Source organism: Oryctolagus cuniculus, chromosome 11 (genome assembly GCF_051225735.1).
Source record: "Oryctolagus cuniculus isolate XC-2025 breed Fujian yellow rabbit chromosome 11, ASM5122573v1, whole genome shotgun sequence".
Classification (NCBI taxonomy): Eukaryota; Metazoa; Chordata; class Mammalia; order Lagomorpha; family Leporidae; genus Oryctolagus; species Oryctolagus cuniculus.
This window is the reverse complement of record NC_142877.1, coordinates 66536004-66550169: the sequence shown is the minus strand read 5'-3', so window position 1 is coordinate 66550169 and position 14166 is coordinate 66536004. Positions and strand designations below refer to the sequence as shown.

The 14166-nt window shown below is 42.4% G+C and overlaps 1 protein-coding gene across 1 annotated transcript in view; it reads left to right on the top strand.

The window, feature by feature from the left end:
• Positions 1-14166, top strand: part of C11H12orf56 (chromosome 11 C12orf56 homolog) — a 97740-nt gene that overhangs the window by 26027 nt on the left and 57547 nt on the right. The window contains exon 2 of the mRNA XM_008256734.5: positions 9666-9825. Coding sequence (XP_008254956.2) covers positions 9666-9825 — 160 coding nt within the window. The remainder of the gene's footprint in view (positions 1-9665; positions 9826-14166) is intronic.

Genomic DNA, 14166 nt, shown 5'->3' with positions numbered 1-14166 from the left:
CTTCCCTGCATACTTACCTGTCCTTGCAACTTCAAAATTGAGAGAAGGTGCACATGGCTAGTGTGCCAACATGCTTTTCCCTTCACACAGGGGCCTGGTTAGATTTTTCCCAAGGCCTAGATTTACTAGGAGAATAGAGTTGGTGCACCATTTGGCACCAAACCACCAGTGATAAAAGTTATGTGAGCACTAGACTAAATGGATTTTTAAGTTTTTTTTTTTTTTTGTTCAAAAAGTTTTGAAATCCATGTAGTTTTTTCAGTGAACTTTTTGAAGGCCAGTCATATGCATGGACTTCAAAATCTTTTGTACCAAAATAAACTTTTAATTTCATTTCCACAAACTTTTTAAAGTACCCTGATAGCAGGCACCTTCCTCAGGTAAACAAAGTCAAATCAGATACTGAAAAGTGCTGTAGATGAAGAATGGTCTTAGAGTGTTTTCATTGATAATGGCTGGGACTAAAAATTTAGGAGGCCAAAGGCAAATAACTTCAAGTTCCCCTGTCTCAGTTTCTAATGAGAGAAGACAGGGCCAGTGCTGTGGCGTAGCGGGTAAAGCCACTGCCTGCAGTGCCCGCTTCCCTTATGGGCATTAGTTCATGTGCTGGCTGCTCCACTTCGGATCCAAATCCCTGCTTACGATCTGGGAAAAGCAGTGGAGGATGACCCACATACTTGGACCCTGCTACCCACCAGGGAGATTTGGAAGAAACTTCTGCCTCCTGGCTTTGGCCTGGCCCAGCCCCAGTCATTGTGACCATCTAGGGGAGTGAATCAGCTGTTGGAAGATCATTCTCTGTGTCTCTTCCTCTCTCCCTATAACTCTGACTTTAAAATAAATAATAAATCTTAAAAAAAATGACACAGTTACCATTTAGATTGGATTAGTGGGCACTCTAAGTACAATACTGAACCAGTAATCATTTTATGTAATTATATTTAAAAAGAGGCAATCTATCAAATATATGTGAATAATATGATTTACTAGCTATATAAGAGCACTTTTGGTCAGTAATTCATAGAAAAGAATCTGTTATGTGCCCTGATTTGGACTTTAAAGTTATTTTTATTTATTTCTATGCTGATATTGCTATGGTTTGAATATAATTTGTCCGTCCCAACTCATGCAGGAATTTAATCTCCAGAGTCCTATGTTAATGATATTAAGAGGGGAAGGAAATTTAATCTGTGTTGTTTAGGGATGGACACTATGAGTGAGGATTGGGATTGGATTAGCTCTTTAGGGTGGAGCCCTCATAACTGAGTCCTGGGGACTTTGTAAGAACTGGGACACACATATGAGCAGACAGGCACAGTCCCCATCTGTTGCCACCTGATGCTCTCTGCCACCTCAGGGGAGCACCGTCACCAGAGGCCAAACCAATGGGATCTGCCTGATCTTGGGCTGTGAACCTACAGAACCATGAGCCAAAATAAACCTCTTATAAGATTAGCCTGTCTCAGGTATTCTTTAATAGTAACAACAACAAAGGACTAATCAGATATTATGCAGATACTGTCACCTGTGCTGTCATGTGTCTGATAAAAGTTCTCTCAAATTTGATAAGCAGTCCTAAAACAAATTCAATGCTGTATGGAAAAAATGTACAATATTAGCTCTTTTCCTGCCTAAATGTTTAAGTATCCATTTATAAAATACAATTTTAATTATAGCATTTATAGTTCATTTTATTAAATAAAGTAGAAAAATTTTAGATATAATAATTCAGTGGGACCATTATAATTATCTAGCTATTTATCTTATCTATCTACCTACCTGTTATCTACTGATCTTTTCATACTTTGGGGTGAAGTAAAAGTTTTGGCTTTTAAATTTTCTAATGATCTCTCTAATGTAAATGCAAAAACATTTTTAAAAAAGAATAACACCATATCTAAAATAAATTCTGAGCAAGAGACTGAATCCAGCTCTATCTCTTTCAGAGCTTTCTTGTCTTCCTTTTGGGCATAGACAATATGTTGTTTTGGCTAAGTAGTCTTTTTTTTCTTTTTTAAATAAAGATTTATTTATTTATTTGAAAGTTGAGTTACAGAGAGAAAGAGAGGGACAGAAAGAGATCTGTCCGTTGGTTCACTCCCCAAAGGCTGCAACAGATAGGGTTGGGCCGGGGTGATGTCAGGAGCCTGGAGCTTCATCCAGATCTCTCATGTGGGTGTTCAAGCACTTGGGCCATCTTCCACTGCTTTCCTAGGCACATTAGCTGATCAGAAGTGGAGTAGCTGGGACGCAAACTGGTGCCTATATGGGATGCTGGCATTGCAGGAGGTGGCTTTACCAGCTACGCCACAGTGAAGGCCCCAGACTAAGCCTTCTTGCCATATTCAGTGCTCATAGTGGAGAAATTTTTGGAAAATTCTTTAGCCCCCATGGATGTATAAATTTGGTTTGCTTAGCTCTTGATTATTCCTCTCATCCTTCACAAACATGTTATTTTCAAAAAGGTTTTGAATTTTGAAGTTTTTTGTTTTATTTTTAAAAGTGTTAACGGAAGGAAAAATTTCTTTCTACTCAGATTGGGCTCATTGGCTGGGACTCATGGAACAAAAGAGAAAAGTGTACAAACTTACTCATTATAAGTTTAAGTGGAGGCTGGCTATGTGGCACAGTGCCTGAAACCACTGCCTGCAATGTTGGCATTCTATAAAGCACTGGGTTGAGTTCTGGCTGCTTTGCTTCTGATCCAGCTTCCTGCTAATGCACCTGGGAAAGCAGCAATAGATGGCCCAGGTGGTTGGGCCCCTGCCACCCATTTGGGAGACCCAGATGGAGTTCCAGGAACCAGGCTTTGGCCTGGCCCAGGCCCAGCTTTTGTGGCCATTTGGGGAGTGTACCAATGGATGGAAGATTGAGCTCTCTCTCTCTCTGTCTCTCTCTCCCATCTGCCTTTCAAATAAACAATAATTCAATTTTTAAAAAAGTTTTACATGGCACAGAAATGAAGACCTGAGGAAGTAGTTAAACCTGTATTTTTTTTGTTAAAGATTTATTTATTTATTTGAAAGTCAGAGTTACACAGAGAGAAGAGAGGCAGAGAGAGAGAGAAAGGTCTTCCATCCACTGGTTACTCCCCAGTTGGCCGCAATGGCCAGAGCTGCGTTGATCCGAAGCCAGGAGCCAGGAGCTTCTTCCAGGTCTCCCACATGGGTGCAGGGGCCCAAGGACCTGGGACATCCTCTACTGCTTTCCCAGGCGATAGCAGAGAGCTGTATTGGAAGTGGAGCAGCTGGGACTCGAACCAGCGCCCATATGGGATGCCAGCACTTCAGGCCAGGGCGTTAACCTACTGTGCCACAGCGCCGGCACCAAACCTGTATGTTTTATGCTAGGTTTGTTGAAGAGTAGAAAGTCCTGGAGAAGTATGATAAGATAAAGTATGAAACTGGTGGAAGTATAGCAAGGCCTGTTTGTTCAGATTCTTCTGTGTTGTCTTCAGAGATTAGAATGCTCCTCTACTCTGGGAATAGGAAGGGTGCTTTCCAACTAGTGGTCTCATAACCTGTTTTAGCAGAGATTCAGAAAAGCCTTCCTGGACTTTATGACATGCTTCAGGGAAAAGTCAGAAAGTCCTTCCTGCCCGTGTCATTCCTCAGGTTCCCTTAGCTTGTCAGAAAACAAATTGCAACGGATTTAGTAGATCTTTATTTGTGACTCATGGATCACGGCAGCTTCAGTTCTACAAAATGGCATGAGAGTCCCACTGGGTAATAGCAGAACGAGGATTTTGCGCAGTGAGAAGCAGGACGCAGGACAATAGCAATAAGGATGACTGGTGAACATCAGGTTACTTTTGTGTAAGGGTTAAAGCTGAGGGAACTTCCTTATTGTGCTGGCTAAAACTGTCTTGTTGGGGATTTGCCTGTGCTCTCTGCTGATATACTGGAAGGTCAGATTAAACAATTTAGTTTCGGCTAGGTGGTGTGGACCTTCAGCAGGAGGAACTGCCTCTCCATTAGTCTGTTAGGCGTAGTGCAGGAGCTCAGTCCAACCCAATGGCCTCCTATAAATTGTATTTAATAAGCACAGAATATTCAATATGGCGTGATTTTGGCATATTATATTCATATGTTGGGGCAGTATATCCTGAACTCCATCAAAGCAAATGAAAAAGAGAGAAAACAACGACCCTCCTTACATTAATATTTCATCTATGTCATTCAAGTTCAAGCTGACTTAAATGCTTCTGGCAGAGTTTTGTTCTGTATCTAATTTTGTGGCCATAGGCATTGCAATTAACACTGTGCTTGTTAAGTGAACCAGTAAGAGAATGGGAGAGGCCGGCGCCGCGGCTCACTAGGCTAATCCTCCGCCTAGCGGCGCCGGCACACCGGGTTCTAGTCCCGGTCGGGGCGCCGGATTCTATCCCGGTTGCCCCTCTTCCAGGCCAGCCCTCTGCTGTGGCCAGGGAGTGCAGTGGAGGATGGCCCAGGTGCTTGGGCCCTGCACCCCATGGGAGACCAGGAAAAGCACCTGGCTCCTGGCTCCTGCCATCGGATCAGCGCAGTGCGCCGGCCGCGGCGGCCATTGGAGGGTGAACCAACGGCAAAAGGAAGACCTTTCTCTCTGTCTCTCTCTCTCACTGTCCACTCTGCCTGTCAAAAAAAAAAAAAAAAAAAAAAAAAAAAAAAAAGAGAATGGGAGAGGTGAAAAGCAGTAGATCATTCAGCCACTACCACTATTCCTGATTACTCTCTTTTTATCACATTGGTCAACATCCTTTTTATATATGCATTTCCCCTTGGTGTGTGACAGCCATCAGTGTAATCATCTATCACTTCCTGGCAGAGATGGAGGCCTTGTAGGGTGCATGGAAATTGCTTTTTAAAAGTGAGGTTACTATAACAATACTTTCTTCATGAGTCACGTTAGATGTTATCCTTACTCCCTTACTCCCCCATTCTTTGTGACACATTTTCAGGGAAGAATGCACAAGTTTGTATTTTATGATTATGAGATGACAAGACCACCAGTTGAAATATTAAAAAGAGCAACAAAAATCAGCTAAATAATTGTCTCTATAATATTATCTAGATTATTCTTTGAGTTAAAATTTAAGAAAATAAATATAAATACCTATAATTCCACCATCCAGGGATGACCACGTCTAATAACATACACAGGAAAATTTGATATACAACATTCCAAACTGTTTTCTCTGCATTCACACACACACACAGAACCATACTCCACATAATGTTTTATAATATGTTATTTTCCCTTTACAGCATATGGTGGATATTTTTCTGTGCCAATGAATATAGAAAAAAGTTACACAGATGTTTTTATATGAATTCTGTCATAGTTTGTTTAAGGAAAGTATTCTTGAATGACAAAGCAAACCAAATTCAATGATAACAGCAACTGAAAGAGGTCTGGCTCAACTTCCTCCAAAATAAAGGGATTAACATAATGTGATTGAAGCCCTGACAAAATAGTGAGTCCAGCTGCTTGGTTACCGTTTGGATTCCCACCCCTGGCCACTAGTAGGGCTCTGCTCTTAAACATTAGTTGTTTTCATAAAATTGTCTTTGCAGACAAATTGTCTTGTAATTGTAGTTCTGTCTTATAATTTCAGTTCTACCATTTATTATTTTTGTAAACTTTAACTCTCTCTTAATGTCACTTCCCTCATTTGTAACAGGGGGTTACTAATAACTGCCTCATAGGTTTTTGTGAGGATTATATAAGATCATCTTTGTTCTGTGTTCCATAAATTATTATTCAAATTATTTTTTAAAGATTTATTTTATTTATTTGAAAGACAGAGTTAAGAGAGAGGTAGAGACAGAGAGAGAGGTTTTCCATCTGCTGGTTCACTCCCCAGGTAGCCGCAACAGCCGAAGCTGCGCCAATCTAAAGCCAGGAGCCAGGAGCCAGGAGCTTCTTCTGAGCCTCCCATGTGGGTGCAAGTGCCCAAGGACTTGGGCCATCTTCTACTGCTTTCCCAGGCCACAGCTGAGAGGTGGATCAGAAGAGGAGCAGCTGGGTCTCGAACCAGCTCTCATATGGGATGCCAGCGCTTCAGGCCAGGGCTTTAACCTGCTGTTAAACCTGCATTCTTCCTATAGATTTAAGAAGGAGTAGAGGAAAAGAGGAAGCTATAAAATGCAGTGAAATAAAAGGGGTGAATATTTATCTGATGTCAAGGTGTAGAGGCATTTCTAAGCATAAATCAAAGGAAGAAATAATAAAGAGAAAGTTGATAGATTTGCCACATAGATAATTTAAATTTCTCTATGTTTTTACAAAACACAAAAACATTTTATACAAATTGTAGCATTGTAGAATAGCTCAAAGATAGTGAAAAGCATTGATAATCTGGCTGTCTGAACTAAAATAGGCAACACAAGCTCATCTTCCGTTCCAGTCCAATTCAGAGTTCTTCACAGTTTTTTCTGATGGTTCCTCCCAGCCCCCACCATCTATTGCAGACATAAAATTAACTTCTTCTAGAAGATTTCATAATCAATGTTGGGTTAGACTTTCTAACAGCTCTAGAAAACCAACCCAGAGAAGCTCTCCATCAGATTTCTGTTGCAGTAGCCACAAATTTGAGTGAATTTTGAGGTACTAAAATCTTCTTTTAGAGGTTCTGCAAATTCTTTTAGTACTATAGCTGGGGTCCTGTAAACCAGATGCAGGCCGGCTTTCCTGGGAGAGTTTTGTAAACATTGGTTCTGTAAGTGCAACCAGCCTTCAGTTCTAACATGGCTTGCCCTTCCTGTCTAAATGAACACTCCCCTTAAATATGACACTCATGCACACCTTTGGTTGTAGATTCAGTGTGTCTAATTATATCCTGGTACAAAAGAAGGCAGATTCTCTGAATATAGGAAGACTTTCTGAATTCTGGAAGAGTCAGTGAAAATCAGATGTTTATGACCTTTCAGCTTACAAAAAGAGAATTTACAAAATTGTTGCAAGTTGCACATGACTTGTGATTTAGGAAAAAACAGAAATGGCTTTCTTATATGTCCATAAAACAGAGTATTCAAACCACACCCATGGTATAGAAAACAGAATAGCCACAATAAAGTTTTCCTTCTCAATTGCATTCAGACCTGGGATGTTGATTCTTACTTGTCTGAATCTTGAGTTAAAGTCTCATGAAAATGTCTGTTTGACCTCATGGAGTCCTGAAAATCCTCAGTCCACTGCTGTGACTTCAGAGTTAGCTAAGCAATGTCGGCTCACCCTTGACGGGACACTAAATAGTTTGAGAGGTTTTGTGCAGTCCTTTTGGAGGAGCCTCTGAGATTGTCCTTTTTTGTTGAAGATATGGACTGACTTTTAGATTGTAGTAGAACCTTCAGGGGAGCACCAGAATCCCAGAGTAAAATAAGAGACTTCAGCTGGCTATGAGTAGTTTATTACTGAGGACTCTCAGTTGTGAAAGGATGGATGAAAGCTCATGGTAAGAATAAAGCAACTGACAAGAACTGTCTATGTTCCTGTGGCCTGCAGAACAAAGATGATAAAGCCATTTGTATTTATCAACTTCTCATTACTATAGCGAAATACCTGAGGCAACTTTTTTTTTTTTTTTTTAAGATTTATTTTATTTGGGCCGGCACTGTGGCTCACTTGGCTAATCCTCCACCAGCGGTGCCGGCACCCCGGGTTCTAGTCTCGGTTGGGGTGCCGAATTCTGTCCCGGCTGCTCCTCTTCCAGTCCAGCTCTCTGCTGTGGTCCAGGAAGGCATTGGAGGATGGCCCAAGCGCTTGGGCCCTGCACCCGCATGGGAGACCAGGAGGAAGCACCTGGCTCCTGGCTTCAGATCGGCGCAGCACTGGCTGTAGCGGCTATTTGGGGGGTGACCCAACGGAAAGGAAGACCTTTCTCTCTGTCTCTCTCTCTCACTGTCTAACTCTGCCTGTCAAAAAAAAAAAAAATGCAGAGAGACAGATATCTCCTATCTGCTGGGTCACTTCCTAAATGCCCACTACAGCCAGGGCTGGGTGAGACCGAAGCTGGGAACCTGGAATTCAGTCTACAACTCTGACCTGGGTTGCAGGATCCCAAGTGCTAGAGCGTTGTATGCTGCTTCCCACGGTGCACATTAGCAGCAAGCTGGAATTGGGAGCCAGAGCTGGGACTTGAACCTATGATGTGGGCATCCCAAGCAGCCTTTGATTTTAAAGACTGAGTTCATTAATCCATTTCCTATCTTCAACTACTTTGAGTTAGATTTTCTAAATGTTATTATTACTTGACATTTTCTTATATTTGTGAAAAGAGAAAGATGAAACTACATGATCATAGAATTTTGCAATTTCTTAGAACTTACAAAAAGTCTATAGAGGAACCCCTGCTGATTCTTGAATTAATGGTTTTAGATATCCCTCTAATGATTCTCTGGCTTTTATTCTTTTCAATCAGATGCTTTGTTGCATGTCATAAAAAGAGAAGTTAGCTTATTAAAGACAAGATTTAAAAGTCCTAAGTATTTATTAAGATCTTTTCCCCACATATATGATTTATTTCATTTATTTGAGAGACAGAGTTACAGAGAGAGTTAGAGAGAAAGAGAGAGATCTTCATCTACTGGTTCACTCCCCAAATGGCTGCAATGGCCAGAGCTAAGCTGATCCGGAGCCAGGAGCCAGGAGCTTCTTCTGGGGCTCCCACGTGGGAACAAGAGCCCGAGAACTTGAGCCATCCTCCACTGCTTTCCTAGGCACATTAGCAGGTAGCTGGATCTGAAGTAGAGTAGCCAGGACTCGAACTGGCACCCATATGGGATACCAACCCTGCATGCTAGGGCTTTAACCTGCTGTGCCACAGTGCCGACCCGCCTTTTCCCTCTTAATCAAGAACAGAAAACCAAGCATGTTGGAGAGGAAGCATTTCCCATAGTTCAGCTCTGAATGTTTGTATTTACAGAGCCTATTGTAGGACATTGCATCCTCCATAGAAAAATCCTAAGTTAAACCCATTCATTGTACATTTTAAAAATCTTTTTTTCTTAATCTGTTTTTCAAATTGGAAATGAAAGAGCAAACATTTGGTGCAGCAGTTCAGAAGATGCTTGGCAGCACGTATCAGGGTAGTGCTTGGGTTTGAGTCCCAGCTTCTCTTCCAGTTCCAGCTTCCTGATGATGTAGGCACACCCTGGGGGATAGCAGGTGATGGCTGGAGTACTTGGGTCCCTGCTACCCATGTGGGAGACCCAGGTAAAGTTGCTGACTCCTGGCTTTGGCCAGGTCCAGCCCTGGCTGTTGGGGCATTTGTGAAGTGAATCATTGAATGGAACAATCTTTCTCTTTTCTCTCTCTCCAATCTTTCAAATAAAATAAAATAAATTTAAAAAATCAAGTTATTAAGAAAAAGAAACTTGAAAGAAAACAAACAACAAAATGGAAATAGAGAGGGATACATTTAGTAAATAAAAACATTGTTACTATTTAACAATCCTAGAGAGTCAGTAGTTTCTTGGGTTCTGCTGCTGAGCCCATTTTCAGCACATTTTCTCCCATAGTGGAAGAATTGAGAAACTGAAAAAGAAGAAGAAAGATGTCCTAGTGGAGAAAATAAAAAAAGAAATAAACCAGTTTAAACTTGCTACCAGCTTTGGGAGATTTATTATTCCAGAATAGGTAAGCAGTCATATTTATCTTCAATGAGTTAAATTACTTTTTTTCAGATTGATGATTACCCAGAATTTTTGAATTCACCTGATAGAGAAGTCAACCAACATATTCGTATCATCTATTCTTCAACTGTTAAAAAAGAATGTGAAAAGTCAAAAGGTCTTGGGAAATTCCTGTTTCCATTTCATCATGCCAATGCTAACAATAAAAAAGGTATGTAATATATTTCTTAAAATTATATAACAAAAGATGTTTCTTTATGAGATAAAAAAAAATCCTAACATTCTTTACACCAAAGCTGAGCTGACCAGTCCATTATCAGTAGCACAGTGGCTGGACAAAGTTTGCCATGAATACCGGTGTTTAGAATGGGAGGGTGTTGAGCGTTTGGTGCAGCTGTTAAGTTTCTACTTGGGATGCCCCATTTTGTATCAGAGTACTTGATTTGAGTCCTGGCTATTGTGCGTCCAGTCCAGCTTCCTGCTAATACACACCCTGGGGAGCAATATTTGGGTCCCTGCCACCTACATGAGAGACCCAGGTTGAGTTCTGCGTTCCTGGTTTTGGCCAGACCCAGCCCTGGCTGTTTGATGGTGAACTAGCCAATTGAAGATCTCTGTTAGTCTCATTCTGTTTTCCAGCTTTTCAAATAAAATGAAAATAAATAAAAACAGAAGGAAAGGGAAAGAAAGGAAAAGAGAGAAAGAACTTTATTCACTACATCCTAGTTTTCAATAAAGTTAGGATCATGATTCCATGTGGTCAGTTCTTGTTTTATCTTAATAATCTTATTAACATCTAAAAATTTTAACCTAAAACCTGGAAAAGAAGTACAGTCAGGTAACCAGAAATAATTTGAATTTGGCTTTATAGAAATGAGCCTTGGGCCTCTCACCAAACAGGGAAGCCATCAGCTCATTTTCCGATAGTTATAGTTGTTAACAGCAGTCACTCTTTATGCAAAAATATTTGTTGGGAATCTGTCAACAAAAATTAGAACTGGATAGTAAAGTGGGAAAAACAGATTTTTACTCAGGATTGTTGCAATAGAAAAAAAGAGACCTCAGTGCAGACCCTGGCTCCATTCTGAATACAGTAAGGACAAGTGGGGATTTGTAGCCAAGGAACAGGATGGGTTGTTGGATAGAAAATTACCACAAGTGGCCGGCGCCGCGGCTCACTAGGCTAATCCTCCACCTGCAATACCAGCACCCCAGGTTCTAGTCCCGAATTCTGTCCAGTGGTGCTGGATTCTGTCCCGGTTGCTCCTCTTCCAGTCCAGCTCTCTGCGGTGGCCCGGGAGTGCAGTGGAGGATGGCCCAAGTGCTTGGGCCGTGCACCTGCATGGGAGACCAGGAGGAAACACCTGGCTCCTGGCTTTGGATCTCTCACTGTCTAACTCTGCCTGTCAAAAAAAAAAGAAAGAAAGAAAGAAAGAAAATTACCACAAGAAAACCTTGGAGTGAGGTACATGGGGAATTCTGACCTAATAGTATCCTAGCTGAAGGCAGATCAGGGTGATCTGACATCACCTGGGGGATGTAAACAAGGAGAAACCCTATGAGAGGTAAAGAATAATTGTATATGGAGGTTGGGGGTTGCTGGCTAAACCAACTTAGCAGACCTTTTGCTAAAACTGGACAGTGCAGACAAGTCCAAGAGTTAAAGCCTAATGGAAAAGCTTAGGCGAGCATGATGTAAGGTTGACCAAGGAGAGAATCTTTGTCACCACCTAAGAACTGCAACACACACCTAGATACAAAGATGAAAAGTCACCTTAGATCCCGTTCTTGGAGAGCTCAGCATCTGATGCAGGTGATTTTCCTGCTGAGCCCATGGAGATCTGGAAGATCCACAGTGGGGTGGGGATAGGAGAAGGGCGAGGAGCCAGGGGTCCTAGCACCCTCCTGACTCAACCAAAACTGCTTTGCCTGTATGTTTCACTTGTTAGGCTTTTCCCAGGCTTTTCTCCTGTGAAGAAGTTTTAAAAATCCACAGACAAATGGGTAAAAATATAATTATCCATGTAATATCATATGTACGTCAGCAATTTACTATTTATTATATATTTTAGTATATATTATATGTAATTTATTTATATATTGTTATACAATTAAAATATGTATTTGTCCCAGGCTCCTGACACAAAACTTCTAAAACCTTGGAATATTCTGAGTGATAGGTGTGATGAGAATTTGTTTGTTATTCATAACAAGCTCCTTTTTTACCAGACCTGAGTCTGTGCTAATGGAGTCACCGTTGGTGAGCCACTGGGTAGCCTCAGGTGGAGGGTTGGTTCCTTTGACAGGGGAGCAGAGAGTAGGAACTCTCAGTCCTCTTCCACCCTCAGGAAAGGAAGAGAGGCTGGAGATCAAGTGAATTCCCAGTGACCAATGTTGTAAACAATCATGCCCATTTAAACCTCCAGAAAACCTCCTCAGGGTTGGGGCTTGGAGAGTTCCTGGGTTGGTAGACACGAAGACTTTTGGAGAGGATGCTGCACTGGGAGAGGGCACCTGTCCCAGACTCCTTGCCCTATCTGTCTTTTCCATTTGGCTGTTCCTGAGTGGTCCCCTTTATAACTGACTGGGAGTATAGTAAGTAAAGCACTGTGTTCAGTTCTGTGAGCTGTTCTTGCAAATTATGGAGCCTGAGGATGGGGTTGGGGTCCAGGGAAGGAGCGACTTTTCCTCTGCCCTGTTCGCTTGTGTGGATGGGCTGGAGGATTAAACTGACAAAAGGCAGATTAACAGGGAAAAGACATACATATTCGATTAAATGTTAACAATTTTTAAAAAAGGTTTATTTGTTTTGGAAGCCAGAGTGACAGGGAGAGAGAGAGGGAGAGACAGAGGGAGACATTGATCCTCCATCTGTTGGTTCACTCTCCAAGTGGCCACAATGGCCAGTGCCAGACCACGCTGAAACCAGGAACCTAGAATACCACCTGGATTCTCATGTGGGTGGCAGGGGCCCAAGCACTTACACTATTATCTGTTGCTCTCTCAGGCACATTAGCAGGGAGCTGGATCAGAAGCAAAGCAGCTAGGACTTGAACTGGCACTCTGGTGTGGGATGCTGACATTGCAAGTGGCAGCTTAACCCACTGTAATGCAATACTAACACCCAAATGTTAACATTTTCACATGGTATGGAGGTCCTCATAGAGGAGAGATGGCTAGGAAATAATGTGGGGACATTAACGAATGATAAGAGTTATTACATATCTTTACATTAACTCATTGTCTCTGGTAATGACAGTGCTCTCCTCTTCTTGGCACAGAGAGGTCACATTTTTTTCATGGGAAATTTATGCCTATCTTTTAGGTAGAAAGGACAGAGAGCCCTTCCTGCATATGCTCTTTCTCAAGTGCCTTCAGCTCAAAATAACCAGCACATCAGAGTGGCATCTTTCGGCTGGCGCTGCAGCTCACTAGGCTAATCCTCTGCCTTGCGGCGCCGGCACACCAGGTTCTAGTCCCGGTCAGGGCACCGGATTCTGTCCCGGTTGCCCCTCTTCCAGGCCAGCTGTCTGCTGTGGCCAGGGAGTACAGTGGAGGATGGCCCAAGTGCTTGGGCCCTGCACTCCATGGGAGACCAGGAAAAGCACCTGGCTCCTGCCATCGGATCAGCGTGGTACGCCGGCCTCAGCGCACTGGCTGTGGCAGCCATTGGAGGGTGAACCAACGGCAAAGGAAGACCTATCTTTCTGTCTCTCTCTCTCTCACTGTCCACTCTGCCTGTCAAAAAAAAAAAAAAAAAAGTGACATCTTTCAGGGCTACATCTACTGATCCTCTTTAGGAGGGCAGACTACAGATGGAAACCTAGGATTTGACAACTGGTGCCTGAAGTTGGGGCAGTCTTGTGGGGCTAAAACCTTTACCTGTGGGTCTACGCTAATTCCTGGTAGTGTCAGAATTGAACTGAATTGTAGAATACCTAGTTGGTGTCTGGAGAAGTAGAAAATTGGTTTTGGGGTGGAGGAGAAATCCCATATATTTGCTGTCAGACATGTTGTGAGTAAAACCAGCTCAGGTCTACAGAGATAGAGATCTGTAGACATAGCTATACCTGTGTAGATATATGAGCTCTGTAAGGCATCTGTCCCTGTAATGGAGGGCTGATGAAAAGCAGGGATAAAGAATGTGAACCCTGGACTTAGCTAAGCCCAGGTTTGGCTAAGAAACCTTCTTCAAGTTACTTAACCTTTGTGAGCCTCAATTTCCTCACCTCTATCACTAGCTTCACAGAACTGTGTTAACATGAAACAGTGTGTGCAGTACTGGGCACACAACTGGGATGGCTGACTTAATGCGGTCGGTCATTAAGATTGCATCCTTTGCTAGGAGAAGGGAAGGGTAAAGGTCCAAGGTGGCTCCTGGATAAGCCTTTCCACATCTGGCATCCGGTCAGTGTGACTGGACTAGCCCATGCCAGCTATTCCACTGGGTCTCCAAGTCAGAGTAGAGCCTCTTGGAGCATTGGATAGCTACAAGTATGAGGCGGTTATCTGGTGTGTTTGTACGTTTTCATGGATGAACACCTTTCCACAC